The 18,169-nt window shown below is 38.9% G+C and overlaps 1 protein-coding gene across 1 annotated transcript; it reads right to left on the reverse strand.

The window, feature by feature from the left end:
* Window positions 1-1,240: 1,240 nt before the first annotated feature.
* Window positions 1,241-17,473, reverse strand: LOC137257486 (uncharacterized). Its single transcript, XM_067794816.1, has 10 exons — window positions 17,419-17,473; window positions 10,540-10,734; window positions 10,169-10,308; window positions 8,935-9,061; window positions 8,235-8,366; window positions 7,246-7,419; window positions 6,469-6,612; window positions 3,970-4,077; window positions 3,162-3,237; window positions 1,241-1,871 (listed from the first exon to the last, which is right to left on the reverse strand). The coding sequence occupies exons 1-10, from the start codon at window positions 17,471-17,473 to the stop codon at window positions 1,241-1,243; spliced, it is 1,782 nt and encodes a 593-aa protein (XP_067650917.1).
* Window positions 17,474-18,169: the final 696 nt, after the last annotated feature.

Raw genomic sequence — 18,169 nt, forward strand, 5'->3', positions numbered from 1 at the left:
ACATGTGCAAGGTTTTTGACGAGTCTGACAGACGGATCAGGAGAATGTCTACAGTGTTGTCAAAGAGATTTCTGATGCATCCGTATATGACAGCTTATACGTATATATTGTACGAGTGTATATTAATATATCCTGTTTACTAGACCCGTGAAGGTCCTGGGGTAGAATAGGCCTTCAGCAACCCATGCGTGCCATAAAAGGTGACTATGCTTGTCGTAATAGGCGACAAACGGGATCGGATGGTCAGACTCGACACATATCATCGGTTCCCAACTGCAAAGATCGATGCTTATGCTGTTGATCACTGGATTGTCTGGTCCAGACTCGATTATTTACAGATAGTATCTGAAATATGGCTGAGTGTGTGCAAAACTAAACTCACTCACTCACTCCTAACACTGCATAATTAAGTGTATAAATTTAAGCTAATATGATAGGTAATATTTGATGTCTTATTTTGTTACTTTTTGTTGTTAGAAAAAAAGAACCATGATGTTCAGGATAATTTCAATTGCATTCGCAAAATATCGGTAATTTCAATAATTCATACGTGATTCAATGCTATTCGAGATAATTCGTCATCACTCACCCTTTCTCAAACTCCAAGAAGACTCATCTCCCACCCGATGCTTGTTATGTCCCAAAATACGACAAACCAATCACAGCGTGCGTCATAGATGCAGTGTTTTGATTAAAAAAATCCCAACAACTTCAATCGTTTATGGCATTTTGTTTTGGTATTCATATTTTTTCCTGCGAATGTATTTAAAATTCCACCAGGTGTTTCACAACAAGGTTACACGAAAGTTTAATTTGAAAAAAAAACATATGTTGAAGTCATTTTTGAGTTTCTGCTTTGGGATTTAAAGTAGCTGTATTTTGTATGAGTTTTATGTGCATATTCAATAAAACAAATCTAATTTATGATTACTGAAACTTTTTCAGAAATGTAATTAGAAATTAAGGTGAACATCTGGTTATAATTACGTCAGAATATGCCGTTAACAAATGTATTTATTCCTTCTTTTAGTTGTATCAAGGAAGCTTAATTCTTTAAAATAAAGAAGCGAAAACAAAACCAGCAATACAATGTATGAGTACTTCGGTGATATTACGTACTATTGCAACCACACATGAACCGAGTTATTGTTTCTGTTTGAAGTAGTTGTGTTCTTCCGCCAATATGAAATCCGTCATAGGGACAAGAGTCGCTATTCGGTTTGTCCCTGAATAAAACGAGTTAGTCACGAATGGGTTTAGTTGTCCTGTGCGTATGACTGTAAGAATCATTCACTTTGCTGACATTCTTTCCCCATCGTGCAGTGTCATAGTCCCCCTCATCAGCAATTACGTGGTCATATACCCTTGCGACGGCATCAACTGTTCTGGGAGAGTCGTGCTGGCCGAGCACATTGTAATGCTCCTCCTCAAATATCTGTCCACTCCTTAACTCCGGCAGTCCGGCAGAGTTCTTCCGTCCAGTGATACCTTCTGTCTGTATAACAAAATTTGCTATGTCGTAGTCTCTTTTGTACTTGAATCTTCCGTCAGGTCCTGGCAGATGATTGTAAGGATTTTCATCTTGAACGACCACTTTGGAGTTGTTGGATGTTGACAGCACATTGTACTCATTCTCATCATTAATCTGAGAGGTGTGGATGTTGTCACTGTGAACATTGGGTTGCCCTATCGCCGTTGGCACCGTTGATTTCGCCGGTGTTCCATCTTTTGTGTCACAAGGTGTTATGGCGGCATATTTTTTACTCTCTGTTTGTGCGTGACCGTCTAAACCATGGGTGATGTTTTCTGCGGCTGAAGTGAAGTGCATTCGCTGATTTCCATCTCGTTTTTTGAAACACAGTTTCTTGTGCCTGAAATCCAATGTATCAGCATGAAATTCAGTCTGGAAGGAATGCAGTTATGGCAGTCTTGTTTCCTTTGCTAGCAGTGGAGTCATTAGTTTGATGGGCACAGAAGATCTCATGCAAACAATGCGTTTGAAACGAATGTGGATAGAGGATACTAAACGACCATCCGTGTTTACTAAAAATGGTATTTCACGGAAGCCAGTTCAGTATTCTGTTCGTTTTATTTATTTATTTATTTATTTATTTATTTATTTATTGATTGAAAGAAACTGCGACGAAATTGCCTGCAGTGTGAGGACTCTCAGCTTTCCGATAATATGTACATGTACCAGACAACCATTTACAGGCATTTCACATTTTATGAACAGGAGGTTTTGAACCTAATCTAACTGAAAAATTTCTTCAAAGAAACAAATTAGAAAGTGTGAATTTTCTTCTTTACTAGAAAGTAAAATAACACTTGTTTACATCCCTTAACTGCAACATCTGACCATACATTATGGATTACCTCACCATGTAAATGCTTTATTTGTGTTACGTGTTGTTTGTCAACTTTTATACTTAGTGGCAGATGTAATAAAAGTACAGTTAAATGAAACGTTTGCCCTAGCTAGGTGTTTAGGACAAAAAACAGTGGGGGTCTCTGAATTGAAGAGAAAAGAGTTATCCCCCTTTCCTGAAATTCAAATCAGTCAGCTACCTCACAAACATGTTGCAGATCCATTAAAAATTGATAGAAAGTTTTAATTCTAGTTTCAAATGGTTGGCTATATATTTGTCAATTCAAAGTGAAGAAACATTCTCTTCAATGGTTTATTTGTATATGTAGTGAAAAACACAAGTTGTGTGTTTTACCATTTTATGTAAGTTTTGCCTCTTCTGTGTATTGACACACAATGATGTACTTAACATTGTGATTTTATTAAAGCCAAGTATGTTGAATTTCATATGATATACAATATGTTACCCTTTCTTTGTATTTGATATTTAAGAAATGAACATTTCCAGTGGTGGGGTAATGGGTGAAAAACTGCTGAGTCATGACTTTAGCGCACTCTAGTGAGAAGTTGGTCAAGTTTTGACTTGTGTAACACTGACATATACTGAAAATTCAGACATTTTCTCATTGGAACCAATGTTCAAACCTTTTGGACCTCTCGTGGTAAATAAATGGACCTTATATCTTGGAATAATAATATTTCATAGACTAAAGAGCTATCTTAGGGTTTGGGGTTTTGGTACTGGATATCTTACTGAGTAAGCACATGTTACCTATATTAGATGTCTTATTACCTTCTCAAGAGACAGACCACAATGGGGACTGTCAGAAGGAGCACGCATCCAACACCTAATCCAGTGAACACTCCTGCTGAAGGTAGATAATGCATGTGTTAGACAGTTACACACAGTGAACACTCCTGCTGAAGGTAGATAATGCATGTGTTAGACAGTTATACACAGTGAACACTCCTGCTGAAGGTAGATAATGCATGTGTTAGACAGTTATACACAGTGAACACTCCTGCTGAAGGTAGATAATACGTGTGTTAGACAGTTATATACAGTGAACACTCCTGCTGAAGGTAGATAATGCATGTGTTAGACAGTTACACACAGTGAACACTCCTGCTGAAGGTAGATAATGCATGTGTTAGACAGTTATACACAGTGAACACTCCTGCTGAAGGTAGATAATACGTGTGTTAGACAGTTATATACAGTGAACACTCCTGCTGAAGGTAGATAATGCATGTGTTAGACAGTTATACACAGTGAACACTCCTGCTGAAGGTAGATAATGCATGTGTTAGACAGTTATACATGAATATATCAAATATACATAATACTAGCATGTAATCAAATATAAGCTGGGTGTACTTGAGAAGATGATTTATGTGTGTAATGATACAAGAAACGAGCACACGTTTTTACATCACGATCAGTGAAGGTGACATAGGCAGGATCTGTGATGTAAATGTTATGTACAAATACCCCTGAGTGATATGAAATTTCGTCATATGTGCTCAATTGTTATCTTCGAACAGCTATTGTAGACATGTGTTGATTTACGTATCAGTGAAATGATGAAACGTGTACACACTGTGGTTGGTCACTGTGGTTGACGCTGACGTTGTCGTCAGCGTTGGTGACGGAGAGGAGGGCCGAGGTGACGGTGTTGACGTTATTGTTGGTGACGATGTAAGTATGTCTACTGAAATAATCATGATAAATGTTTTACGAATCACTGTATATTTACAAGGGAGCTGTTATGAAAGCTGATAATAATTCAAGCTTTATTACATATGCAGTTAGGGAAATAAAGAAGAGATCATGTGAATGTACAAGTGTACCTTTACTGTTTTACCAGGTTTCCTCAGAAGCTGTGCGTTACAAGGCTTGTGAAAAAACTGGAAAAAATATAGGAACACCTGTGCATTCATGCGATCCCTTATTTATTTCATTTAGTATAAATTACGCTGACTTTCATGTATTTTAATCACTGTCAGGAACGACCCCCATTTTGTGCTTGTATCACGCCGCACTCAGCAATACATCAGCTGTATGGCGGCGGCCTGAAATAATCGAAAGAAGACATCCAATGATCAACATCATGAGCATCTACGGTGTTTAGATACGATAACATGAGTTAAACATCTCAGCGAGCCTGACCACCCAATCCATTTCGTCGCCTCTTTGACAAGTATGACTTACTGAAGACCCATTCTAACTCTTACACTTCTTCAAGGGAAGTATCGAATCCCATCACTTGACGAAACCATCCCTTTAAATAATATGCAAGCACTAGTGACACTTGACTTTGTCAGTAAGAGATGAGAGAAATAAAGGAATCGAGAAGAGCTAGCTTAATATAGTCATATTGCTCTTTATCATCCATATAGAGATACTGAGAACCCATCTATCATGTGTTAGGGAGTGATGTGTTGATGAAATATGATGGCTATCTCTCCATCGGTTGTCACTCGTGAAAGTCCCGGGCTAGAATAGGCCTTCAGCAACCCATGCTTGCCATAAAAGACGACTATGCTTGTCGTAAGAGGCGACTGACGGGATCGGATGGTCAGACTCGCTGACTTGGTTGACACATGTCATCGGTTCCCAATTGCGCAGATCGATGCTCATGTTGCATTTGTTGATGACTGGATTGTCTGATCCAGACTCGACTATTTACAGACCTCAGCGCTAACAGTGTACTTGTAAGCCTGCACGGCATTTACACACCTTCCCTTTCGAATGTAAAAAGAACACGTGAACAACTGATTTTTCAAAAATGTTGGCAAAGAAGTTTAAAACAATATGCAACCTTTCACAAATAGTGAATTGCCGAATTTTCCCCTTAACTAAACTTTGACACACTGATCGAGTTTCAGCACTGTTCAAGCCAGCATTTAAGAACCAGTTTAAATCTAGCCAAAGGCACCAAGTAACTTGAAACGTTTTTGAGATAGAAAACATTTAAATGGACCCCACATATCATTACATACCAAATTAAGTACAACTGATAACAGTCCTATGTCTCCATATGAAAGAATGTAAGAATGTCAATATCACTGGTTCACATCACTTCCGATCATACGTAAAGTAACTTGACCTTCCTTCTTAGTGACCTTGAGCCTACCACCACTTCACCTTCACTACGCATGTCTTCAGATAGATAGAGTCTAATTTAGAGAGTGAGAAATGACCTTTGACCTTACATGCACGTCTCGGTTATTTGAGAAGTCTATCCAGCGTGTATGCACACTATAAGATCATGTGTTTGTAGCATTTGAATGTTTTAATTGGTTAGGGAAAAACGGATTAATCATTATTTTGAACATGTACATAGCTATATTAAGCTAAATGAAAGATTTTTGTCGTTTATTTTTGTATATATTATTGCCACAAATCGTTTTTGTCAATGTTTTTATATTGTAAATATGACATATGCAACTTCTTGGCGAGGACGTTCCTAAGTTGAATAAGTTGTGCCCAGTCCATTTCATTTTCGAATAAAATATGTATAAAACAAGAAAGAACGAGCATCCCAAGTTTGTACATTACATCTCGAGTCATATATGTTCAACACATTACCCAGCTCGTATAACGGTATGTGTAAAGGGTGAGTGAGATAAGTTGTACGTTGCCCTTATCACTATATCAGAAATATACCGGACAAAATAAATTAGGGATATTGATATTTTTATGATTGATATTTTGTCTCTGTATCAAACAGAAAATCGATCATTATTCAAAATTTCAAACTTTGTATATTACAATGCGACCAAAGAGCATGATAACGGTGCTGAAAAACCGAGTATACAAATCAGGGTGAATCTTGTATCATGAGATTTTCGAAGGGCCATGGGATGTGAATGGTCAACGACTAGTGATGCCTAAACTGACTTGATCACACTTGCGCCTTGCTTTTCTGATCTGTTTTACATTTGTTAGATATACAAGTTTTAACAGCTGCTAAAGGTCTAAGATGAAGTTATGTGAGATGACGCGGATTAGTTCAAATGGTTTCTGACAGACACAAGTTACCATCTGCTAGCCTGGCTTCAGCGCCATGACGATTGAAGTGAACTATGAACCATACCGTCTTCACAAATGAACGGTCGTTTTTCTGAACATGGCCTCCAGTATAAACGCATTCCTTGACCCCTCTGCTTGTATACACTAAGACACCAAGTGTCTGAAGATAAAGCACCTCTGTGCCCATCGTATGAAAAAGTCCGGTCACCTAAAACATATCAAACATCATTACCACACATTTTAAAATATGCCTTTCAGTTAAATTTTACTTCCAGTTGAACTGATGTCGTTGGTGAAAATGCGTTCTATGTATCTCTGAGTGTTCTCCTTTGCTGTGAGAAATGATTCTCAAGTACATCATTAGCATATTGTGCTATGTTTTAAGGAGACAAAATATCAGTACCAGGACGAACACATTAAACAAACCTTGCTTGCTCGACCAAGGCTATAAGTGATGTAACAACTTATAATATGTAAACGCCATTTCACATTGTCCGCTACTGCCACTGAAGGAGCCTCACTTTCAACATACCGCTTTAACATTTAATTTCGTGTCTCTTAACATTCCAATGCATCTGACAGTCGTATGAAGCTGAAAACATGTCATTATTTCTCTGAGAAGCAACCTCTTGTTTTCAAGTCGGCTTTTCACGTGAGTATTAACCTAAGATGATGACAAACCTTGTTGAAATGACCTTGAGGATAATGTAAAAAAATAATGATTATCACTTTTAACACATTAAATCTTTGTATGTAGTCATGTAATCTGGATTGTGAACAATTTTTAAACAGTCGTAACACGAAAGCTATTTCATGTGAAGAGCTACTAAACTGTTCTCACCGTTTATCCATCTCCGTTCTAAATATCTGTACAAACCGATCCAGAATGTTGTGTTTGTGTCCCTGCTACCAAGAAGACTGCTCAGAGCTGATTCATTCAGTTTAACCAAGTGGCATGCCTTGTTGGCAGCACACCATGATTTCATACTTCCACAGTTTATGTCCGTCGTTGCACCTAGAAAATGGAAAAGAAACACTTCAAGGTACGTGCTTAGAATTGATGGTCAAGACTGGCTCTACAGCCTTCCGCGTATTGGATAATTGTCATACAGTGAAAACTGTCAAAACAGGCATCTATCCAATCCGGCAAGTTGTCAGCATTGGAGTTAAATTTCAGATCCGTTCGTGGCTTGCACATCTATCATCAGCTCTACAATCCGGCGCATTGTTTAAAGCAGATTATTTTTTCAGTCCCAATGAGTGCCGGTTTAGACAGCTTCCATTGTATACCCCAATTTTATACCGGGACTGCCAAGAATGTCTGAGTACACATGGTTAGCTTAAGCACAGTTGCTATGAATAACAGAAATGTACGCAGATGGAAAATCAAATGTTTTAGAGAAGTAATTTCGGTTGTTAATCCTGGGAATTCAAGAAGGCAACATTGCCTCAAGATTTTTGACAAAGAGTATTGTGTCTCATATTCTCCCCGTGGGTATGAAGCAAGTAAATCCTTGATTGTATTAGGAAATACAGGTTATCTTCCACACAGGAAATTTCATTCTGCATGTGTCTCCATGATTTAAGGTAACGTTGTATTCGCACAGTACAGGTAATTGTAAATGGTGTCATGTAGTCGTGCCAGTGACAGTTGGAAATACATCATGTTTTCCCGATGCTTGTAATGCATTGCCGTGTATTAATGGTGGGAATTTAAGACAACGATCTTCAGGAATTTTATATGTCATGAGCCAGAAAATGAAACAACAGCTTCAAGTTTCTTCAAATAAAACAAAAATATTAGAGGGGATGAAACGTAATACAACTTACCAGACAAAGCAAAGCAGGCGTAACACTTACTGGCGGTTTTGCAGTTGTTAAGAGTATCGGCATGGATGGAACAGTCCGTGTCTCTCATATAAGCACAGTCAGTGTTTTCTTCTTGATAAAACGTCATGTTTTCTACAGACAATATGACAAAATATCAGTTCAAAAAGATTACTTAGTTTACAAAGTTCACTTAATTGATCCACACTTCCAAGATATCTGACCTTTTACATGCTAGTGTAATAAAACTAAACTTGAGAGAATAACTTTTAACGATACTCGAATTTAATCTTGTAGGCTCTCACCAATCGCCTTTTGAGACCTTGGAATAACCTATGTACAATGAAAGTTTCCAACACAGTCCCGTGCCTCGGGCCACAATGCCACCCCAGCCCCATGATGACAGTATGGGTGTAATGCAGCATATAGGTTTATTGGCTAAATGATGCACTATTCTAAAGAATCCAATGTCTTCCAATGCATCGTCGGACTGGTTTGCTCATGTTCCTAAATGCCATGTTGAAGCATCACATTTAAGCAAATCTAAAATTCGAGTCTGATGGTGTTAGCCGGCATCCAGACTGAATAAAGAGAAACCACAACACATTTTTCCTATCAGGCATCAAGACGCCGATCCAGTAAAATTAATCAGTGTCGTAGAAATATTTCATCGAATGCAAGGATGAAATTAACGTAGTCGTACCCAGCTTGTAGACTGACATCCCTTGGATGTTGCCACACCTTTCCTCCAAGTTTCCCGGGCACGTGTCCTCGGGTGTTCTGGTGTTTGTAGTCTGATATCCTTCTCCCAGACAGTAGCACATGGTTCCCTGTGTATTCACACAAAAATAGATATAATGCTTTTGGATAACATGAGTTAACAAAACTCTACCCTGAACGTACTGTAAGCAATAGAGTTTTGAAGAGTTCGTTCACCATGCCTCTGGGCATAATGCAGTTGACAAACACACCAGGTAATTTAGGTAATTTCGAGTGTGAATATCCACTAGAAATTATCAAATCTCTTTAGGAATTGGGCTGCTGAGGCCATAACAGTTTTAAAGCCTGTTTTACATCCATGCAATATTTACGGAATTTGGAGGTGTATCTATTACATGAGTGAGTGAGTTTAGGGATGTGGTACTTTGTGTGCTTCATGGAGAAGAAGATCTCATCGTTCCCCACTTTGGTGAAGGCATCGTAATGAGGGTAGAGTTTAGTAACTGCTGTATGTCGCTTTTAGCAATATTCCAGGAATATCATATCAAAGCTCACCAGAAATGGGCTTACCACATTGTTACCATGTGGGGAAGTGTGAAAACTTTAACCAATGAACCTACAATGGTAACTGAGATTTTTAGATGACGGCACTACGCGCGAGGTAATTAATTGTCTGCCGCAACGTGGAATGCGTTATGCGTTATCCGAACTTATGTTCCGATTCTTGTTAACGTGATATCTCATGTACTGTTGTACCCACCGTCTTCAAATTTGACGACAGCTGAGGGACTACGCAAACGCCAGTCGATTTGTGAGACCTTTCTTTCAAGGTCACCACGGACACTTTTCAAACTCTTGTTAACGCAATATCTCACGAACCGGTGTACCCAATGTCGTCAAATGTGGTAACAGTCTACATTGATAGGGTTACACAACAACCAATTAATTTGGGTCACCGCGACACTTTGAATACTTTTCGAACTCTTGTTAACGCCATTACATCCGCTGTCAAGCTTGTTCTTTGATGCTATAAGGTCACTTTAGGAAATACTACCCTGATCGTGGAGTGGATACAATATTATCATGATAATAATAATATAATAATAACATGAGTGAGTGAGTTTAGTTTTACGCCGCTTTTAGCAATATTCCAGCAATATCACCTCTATATATCTATATCTATTTCAAGTGACGAACGTAGGATATATACAACTCACCTTCATGCCTACCGAATTTGATGGGCTGCAGTGAAGATGACACTTCCATACCGAGTTGTCAAGAAATGTACGATTCATTTCTACTGTCTCATTCAACACCGGAAGGAAACCAGCATAGGTGAACAGGGGGCTGCGATCAACTGTATTTGGTATAATTAAATCCTACTCCAGTTCCTCTAGGCATATTGATAAGACACGTTTCATATTTCCAATGACAATATCAACATGTATATCTTTTTAAATAATTATGTTTAAAATCAGAGTAAAAAACTGAATGATCAGGAGTGTTAATGCCTGACTTTAAACGGTTGGAACTTAATTCTCACTGTAAAAGGTGTGGTCAGTAGACGCAAATTCTTTTCTGACTGTACCTGTCCATTGCCAGGCCCTGTAGCTCATGGCACCTATCCAGTAGTAGGATTCGGTCGGTATACGTAGATTCTTCACCAGCTCTGTTGCCATGACATCTGTGCCTGGTGTGTACAACATGGTTCCGTTGTCTTTACATCTGCTTTGAGCCTCCCACCAGTTACCTGGTTCATTGACAATGTGTACCGGAGATGTTTCTAGAAAGCCGATTTTAGCAACTGATTAGACATAATACGATCATAGACATAAGAAAGACAGACGTTTGGGATGGTTTAGGCATTTCAACAATAAAGCACCTGATCTGTAAAAGATAATTACTTACAAATCTGAATAACTCAAGAGACATCGAAGAAGTATACTCCCTACATAGAGTCACGTGGTATACACATTTCCAAAACGTGTTTCAGCCTACAGATACATTTAAAGTCGAATTACATTACCTTGACCATCATATTGAAGAGAAACAATATATACTGCTCAAACAAAAAGAAACACATAGCTGAAAATTCTTATCAATTTATACACTTAAGGTTCAGTAATGCAGGGCAGTCATGGAGAAAACCTGAATGCAAATTAACGGTCCAATGCTGCAAGAAACTGTACGTCACAAATGACAAGTGTTCCAAGGTCAAAGTCACTGAGCAGTCAGTACTTTGTGTGGCAACCATTAGCATCAATGGTTGCTTGGAATCGGCGTCACATAGACTGGACCACATTCCGGATGAAGTGCCAGGGAATGAGTTGATACTCTTCCCTCAAGGCCACAAACAGAGCAAGTGACGTCTGTGGCTGAGGGTCACGCTGTCGCACACGACGATCCAATTCGTCCCACAAATGTTCAATACGTGCTTGACTCTGAGGTTCATCTATTGTATGACCGTGAACATGTCCAAGGTGTCATGGAAAATGGAATATGCCCATATACAGCCTCACGCAAAATCCTGCCAATAAACCTGATCTTGTTCTTTTTGAAAATCTTATGAATTTTTTTTACAAAAATGAATCTTCTGTCCCTTCTGACAGCAACGTGATTGGCAAGATTCAGGAAAAGCATGCTAAGTGTGCGGACCTTTTGAAATGGCTCGCTTGCATCCCAAGCACACTGTCGTCAGACTTCCCATTCTTCTCGGTGCCCTTGGTTTGGTAGCTCCAGCACTCTGGGCATAGATGAGGAGAGTGGCCGGATTTTCCACAGGAAGCACAGCCCTACTGACACTCTGGGTAATGCAGAAGGCTGTTGGGGGTTCTACATATTCTCCGGAAAGTTCTTGGTGGGTTCGACAAAACATTGGTGCTCTTGCTATGAAAAAATCGTTGAACTGCAAGCGAGTATTGCAATACCATTTATAATTTACATTGAGCGGTATCTGTAAAAAACATGTAAATTTCATGCATGTTTCATGAGTTTTCCAAAGCCTTTGACAAGCAGAACTGTGGAATATTTAGTTTTCCATGCTCCAAGGCAGGGAGACATATAATTATTCATTATTCCACCGATGTTTGTACCAAACATACCTCCTAAACCATTGCTCAGAAACGTTTAAAAAAATAACCACGGTGCTCAGTGTGATGAAGTTGTTTCCGCCAAAAACCCAGGACTTTAGGCACAATACCAAAGGGCAGATAATCCAAAATTGATTCCAGACCTTGACATTGACAGCAAATAACCCACTAACATAGTTCTTGAGCATATGCGCAACTGAATTACCAACAATTTTGGCTGGACAGGACAAGTCACTAAAATACACAGTTTGGCAGCTATGGCCCTTTAAAGTTTTTAACCGCGTGTTAACAGTTGTCCGAGTAGTTTGTAGTCCCAAAATATGCTGAGTTCGAACGATCAGCTCAAGAGCTTCCAAACTCTCCGTAACTAATGTCTAGTATCCATTATGCAAATTTGTTCTACTTGGGGGCCAAAGTTCTCTTCAAAAGCTTTCGAGGACTTCTTCACGAATTTTTGCAAAAGCAAACTTACCAGGTGAAAACGGAAACATACTACATAAAACACTGAATGTATGTCCTGAGGTCCTGGCAATTCCAGAACACTGATTGTTTTGACAATAATTCAAAACTGCTACAGCCTGCTGAATCTTGTCCAGAAAAGCCCACTTGTACAAACCAATAGATTCTCCTATTTTCCATCCTGGTCATGGTGACCCGTATCCTCGATATCTCCAGGGTATACGTTCCAATAAGTCTCCACTATACCCTGGACGCATCTACGGCTCTGCTCGATAAATCTATTACCTCCCTTTGCTGGCTCCACCTTCTCACAGTAGCCAATCAGCTCGACCGCCGTTATAACCGAGCTTGCCAGTGTCAACAAAGGTAGCAGTCGCAACTGCGAAGGTTTGCTCGCAGTGCGTCCAAGATTTTAGGGAAATCATACAAACAAATTGACAGGTCCGAAATTTTAAAACAACATATGCAAGAACGCCTTCTACCTCTTCCAGAGAACCTCTGCATGGTTTCTGTTGCCAAGTACAATCGGTTAGATAATTCAAAAAACGAAAGTGAGTTGTGATTGGTTCGCTCAACTTCCCAGCGTAGACACCTGACTGGACCAAAAGACAGTCAAGGGAGGTAATAAATTTATCTGGCAGAGCCGTAGATGCGTCCAGGGTATAGTGGAGACTTATCGGAACGTATACCCTGGAGATATCGAGGATGGGTGACCCGTGAAGGTCCCTGGGTAGAACAGGCCTTCAGCAACCCATGCTTGCCACAAAAGGCGACTATGCTTGTAAGAGGCGACTAACGGGATCGGATGGTCAGACTCACTGACTTGCTGGACACATGTCATTGGTTCCCAACTGCGCAGATCGATGCTCATGTTGGTGATCACTGGATTGTCTGGTCCAGACTCGATTATTTACAGACCGCTGCCATACAGCTGGAACAGTGAGGAGTGCGGCGTAAAACTAAACTCACTCACTCATTCCTGGTCATGGTAAATCCTATGGGGAATAAGTGAGCTATGATGTAAGTTGAAGAAAGCGCCAGTAAAATATATAAAAAAACAAACCACACTTGCCGGCTTTCCATTGTCCCAAAGTGCATTACGCGTTCAAAACAACTGAGTTCGGTTATTTTAAGGTTAGAAATTACCTCTCAGTGTATACGCTTGCTCTGTGTTCACTGATTCAGTTGCGACAGCGTGAGGGAAATCCTGACCTTATTCTTATAAGGCAATAAATTGCAGCCTCGATAACATTTACGGAAGTGGGCCACTTTGATGTGTAATCACAGTCAAAAACTGTTGATAGTGGCGGTCGAATTTGCGCCAGTGGCGAACGCACAAATAGAATTACTTCCCTTAACAATAAACAGCTGGGATATTTGTTTAGAAAACCCTAACTGTCGAGATATATATGTTTATGTAATACATTTGTTTACAAAGATGACATATAAGGCTGCATAAAAAAATAAATGGTTCTTGGGTCCATGTTTTTCAAAAGTGAAGAGGGCGAAAGGACTTTTGTAATTGCCCACAGACAACATAAGTGATGGCCGAGGAACAGATTTTTCTGTCTCAGAAATACAGCTTGGAAAGTTTAGCAGGTGTTAATGAGTTGTAGATTCAGTCACACTCGTTCTTACATACTCTCATTCTTATAGTGGACAAATGAATGATCGAGACGTGGCCAAGTCAGTTTTGCTTTTTTTAAAACGGCAATAAATATGTTACGTGCACAACTAAAAGTGACGTGTCGATACCCGAGAAACATGTCACCTTTTTCTCATTTAGCCTAACAACCCTCAGGAAACTCATTCAACAATATGTATAGGATTTAAGAAGATGGTCTTTCTCAACAGTTACATAACGTCATGTTATGACTGTGGTGGTTGATCGTTAGTTATATAGATGATACTAAACGACCTTCCGTGTAATACCATTTTTATTAAACGAGTTAATGATTTGGTATCAAACGAGCGAAAGCGAGTTTGATACTAAATCTTTAACGATTTTAATGAAAATGGTATTTCACGGAAGCGAGTTTAGTATTCTGTTTATTTCTCGCCAACATAAATTGACAGAAACTGCGGGGAAATTGCCTACAGTGTGAGAACACTCAGCTTTCACGTCAAGCAAGGTCCAGTAAAATCGCGACATCTACATTAGCATTGTGACGTCACAACTTTGAACCATTTTGACGTCATACGTCAAGCGGTATTACACTAGTGTAATACTGAAGTGAAAATATTACAATGCAGTATCTTCAACGGGCGAGTAATAACATATAGAACTAATTACCTCCCATAAACAAAATCTCAGACACAAGTCCAGGAGCAATAAAATGTTGTTATATTTTGACAGCGTTATATTTGTTGACGGAAACTTTGAACCATAAGGTCCCACCAGGTTGAAGATTTGTAACACCTGTCATATATTTTGCTGATTAGCTAGTTAAACCGATCAAACAGCCATTGAAACAGAAGTAGTGATTGGTTTTATTGGTCGTTATTTAACAATCAGTTAACCAATACTAGTATCAGTTCGAGTGTACAGTCTCGGCAATGAATATACAGCTAGAAATAATATGGGTATTTAGGTCAGTTCTAAACCATTTTAACCACCGATAAATGGCGTGTGCCACGGTCGGACAGAAAACGTTCACCACTCATTTCCAGTCAATTATCACATCTGTTTTCTCTTTACACCAAATGGAATCTATTTCTCAATGTAGGTTTAAGTCAAGATTGGGTATTGTTAGCAATGTTCCATACTTGACACAATGAAGCATCCTTAATATAGCTAATAAATGCTCCCATTAGGTGCTTCTGTTTGAAAAGCTTTTGGCTAGCAGCATAAATACATGAAACCTCAGGTGATGCCACCCATTCAGTTAAGACAAATGAGTTGCAATGGAACAAGCATTAAACATTTCATCAAGGATCTATTGAAATCAGCAACTGTTTTAAAACTGTCATTATCCAAAACCAGGGTACATGACCATTTTATCTAAAACGATGTTAGTTCCATTTTAAAGAACCCGTGAAGGTCCCGCGGTAGAACAGGCCTTCAGCAACCCATGCTTGCCATAAAAGGCGACTATGCTTGTCGTAAGAGGCGGCTAACTGGAGCGGGTGGTCAGGCTCACTGACTTGGTTGACACATGTCATCGGTTCCCAGTTGCGCAGATCGTCCATTTCTGTTATGAAATATGGGGACAGTGGTTAACGAAATGGTTAACGAAATGGTTAACGAAATAGAAGCAGTCCATGTAGCAGCTTGTAATTCTGTGAATTACATCATATGTAAATCCTTTGTTTCAGTCCATGTTACGCCAGGAGAATGTGGCAGATATCCATTATGTATTTCTACCATCAAAAAGTACTAGTATATCAAACATTGGTGGAAAATATTTATAATGTCATATGAGCGTTATGTAAAGAAATATTAAAATATACTAGTACAAATAGAAAGTAATGTTTGAAATAACTGGGCATCTAGCATAAAGCATACATGAAAAGTCTATGAATTTGGATTTGTTTGGTAGGAACAGATGGTTCGAGGTAAAATGCTACTTTTAAATGACTTTCTAGTGGACTCAAACTTTCGTATCAAAACGACTGGAACTCTGAATTAGTAAAAGGCACCAAAACACATTCATACTCGATGTTTAAACCTATGCTCAGTGTTAAATATTATATCTTCACAATCAGCTATATTAAATATAGAGGTGCTCTTGCTTGGTTGAGATCGGGGTCTGATAAACTACGAATAGAAACTGACAGGGGTATTGGTCAGGCTAGAAACAACAAATCATGTATTATCTGTAAACTACCATATGAAGAAGATGAAATATATCGCATCTGTACACCCCTTTATAATTGTGTGAATATCCACCAATCTAAGCGTTTCTGCAAGCACCTTCAAATATTTTTCAACGTGTACGAATCAAACTATGACACTGAGATAGTCTTCATTATGACACCTAGCTAACTCTGTCATTCTCAATGTGTAACCTGGGCCTGAGGTCTATATTACGTTTCAGAAATGAACCACCATTATAACCATTAAAATACACGATCTTCTCTTTAACAAGCATACCACTCTGTTCTGTGTAGTTTCTAAATACATAAATAATGAATCCGACTTACATACATTGAATATGTCTCCATCATAAAATGTGAAACCATAGTGAGTACCTCCGGTTCAGCTATTTTCTCCACACCTTCACTTTCATCAGTACACTGTCAGTACATTATCAAGTTCATGACGTCACACTAACATGAAACATAATCAGTATTTAAAAAAAGGTTAGAACCGGTCATCAGCAACTCAAATATTCGTCTTCAGACACTATTAAAGGGATATGTTGACCAGGTTTGCTGGCACACGTCATCGTAACCCAGTTACATAGACCGATGCTCATCATGTTTACTGGGAAGTGGATATTCAGAATAGGAATCGATCCGATGTTTTCTCGCAAAATCGGGCAAAACGTAAGCTACTAAACGAATAGCTGCTGAATACAATAGATCAGACTGTAGATGGCAATAAGGTCGCACGGCCAGGTATAACGCTCCCATCTATTGGTTAACATCTTACGTGTCTTTCTTTCGTGAAGTTTATATGTTAAGATATGTAAAAGAATTGGTTTCCTGATAAAAAGCTTTTTTCGATTTGGTTTTGAGACGATCCCTCCTAACTGTTTCTTCATATTTGTTCTTATTTGTACGTCAGTTATCGTTTATAATGACGCTAAGTCTAATTTCAAAATTTCTCGCGATCGCACAGTACTGTAGAAACACACATTTGACAGACCTGCCGATGGGTCTGGAGCACCCTAACACAACGGAACACGTGACTACGGACACACCATCATATACAGTTACAACACATATATCAGAAAGCCAAAGCTGTGAAAACTTACCTATGCCCTGACACAAGACAGACCCACAACAGAGCAACAACCATATAAAAAACATGTCCAAGATCCATGCACACATGACTGTCGCCGACAGGGAAGTGTAATTCACATGCATAAGGACAGTAACAAAGCCGAGCACTTCTCATCAACTGTGTTTATATCCGCATTGTAAACCAAAAGTCACTGTGTTCTGTAATCTGACTGGCTGAAAAACATGATCAAATGGTATTGGATTCCAGGAAACTGCGAGACTATTCACTGCGTATTGACACGTAGAAACACCGCACACAATTGAATGTATCGGGAAAAGATGTTGATAACCCACAAATTGCTACTTTCGAGATAATTGCTTTTGAAAGTTTAGTCATTCATGAAAACCATTAGTGTCACTTTTGAAATATACTAAAAATATGTTGTATTTATTTACATTTCTGACAGTGTGCAAAAATGACGCAATATGATTCGTTTGCAGGTAATTGTGTTTTTATGTGCTCGAAGATACCATCTGTAAGCATTTTGTGTTGGTTATCAGTTTCATGCCAAAATGAGCTTGTCATACTCTTGCTCAAGGATCGATATTTGTACTTGTGTTAACCCACATCAGATACACACTAACAGGTAAATTCATGGCTGTGACATTTTTAAGGATATATATATATACTAATGGAAGATTAACGGTTGTCACAGTTATACCGGAATATATTAGATTTGACCCAAAGCATCGTGACGCCCTTGAAGAAAATTTGTAGTGTAA

This window comes from Haliotis asinina, chromosome 12 (genome assembly GCF_037392515.1).
Source record: "Haliotis asinina isolate JCU_RB_2024 chromosome 12, JCU_Hal_asi_v2, whole genome shotgun sequence".
In the NCBI taxonomy this organism is placed as follows: Eukaryota; Metazoa; Mollusca; class Gastropoda; order Lepetellida; family Haliotidae; genus Haliotis; species Haliotis asinina.

What these genes read in the sequence shown, in the direction of transcription:
- LOC137257486 (XM_067794816.1), bottom strand. Translation starts at nt 17,473, where the DNA reads ATGTTTTTTATATGGTTGTTGCTCTGTTGTGGGTCTGTCTTGTGTCAG. An exon ending in TGTCTTGTGTCAGGGCATAG is followed by an intron (nt 10,735 to 17,418) that starts GTAAGTTTTCAC and finishes TCGGCTTTCTAG; the next exon opens with AAACATCTCCGGTACACATT. An exon ending in AACCACAGTGACCAACCACA is followed by an intron (nt 3,238 to 3,969) that starts GTGTGTACACGT and finishes ATCTACCTTCAG; the next exon opens with CAGGAGTGTTCACTGGATTA.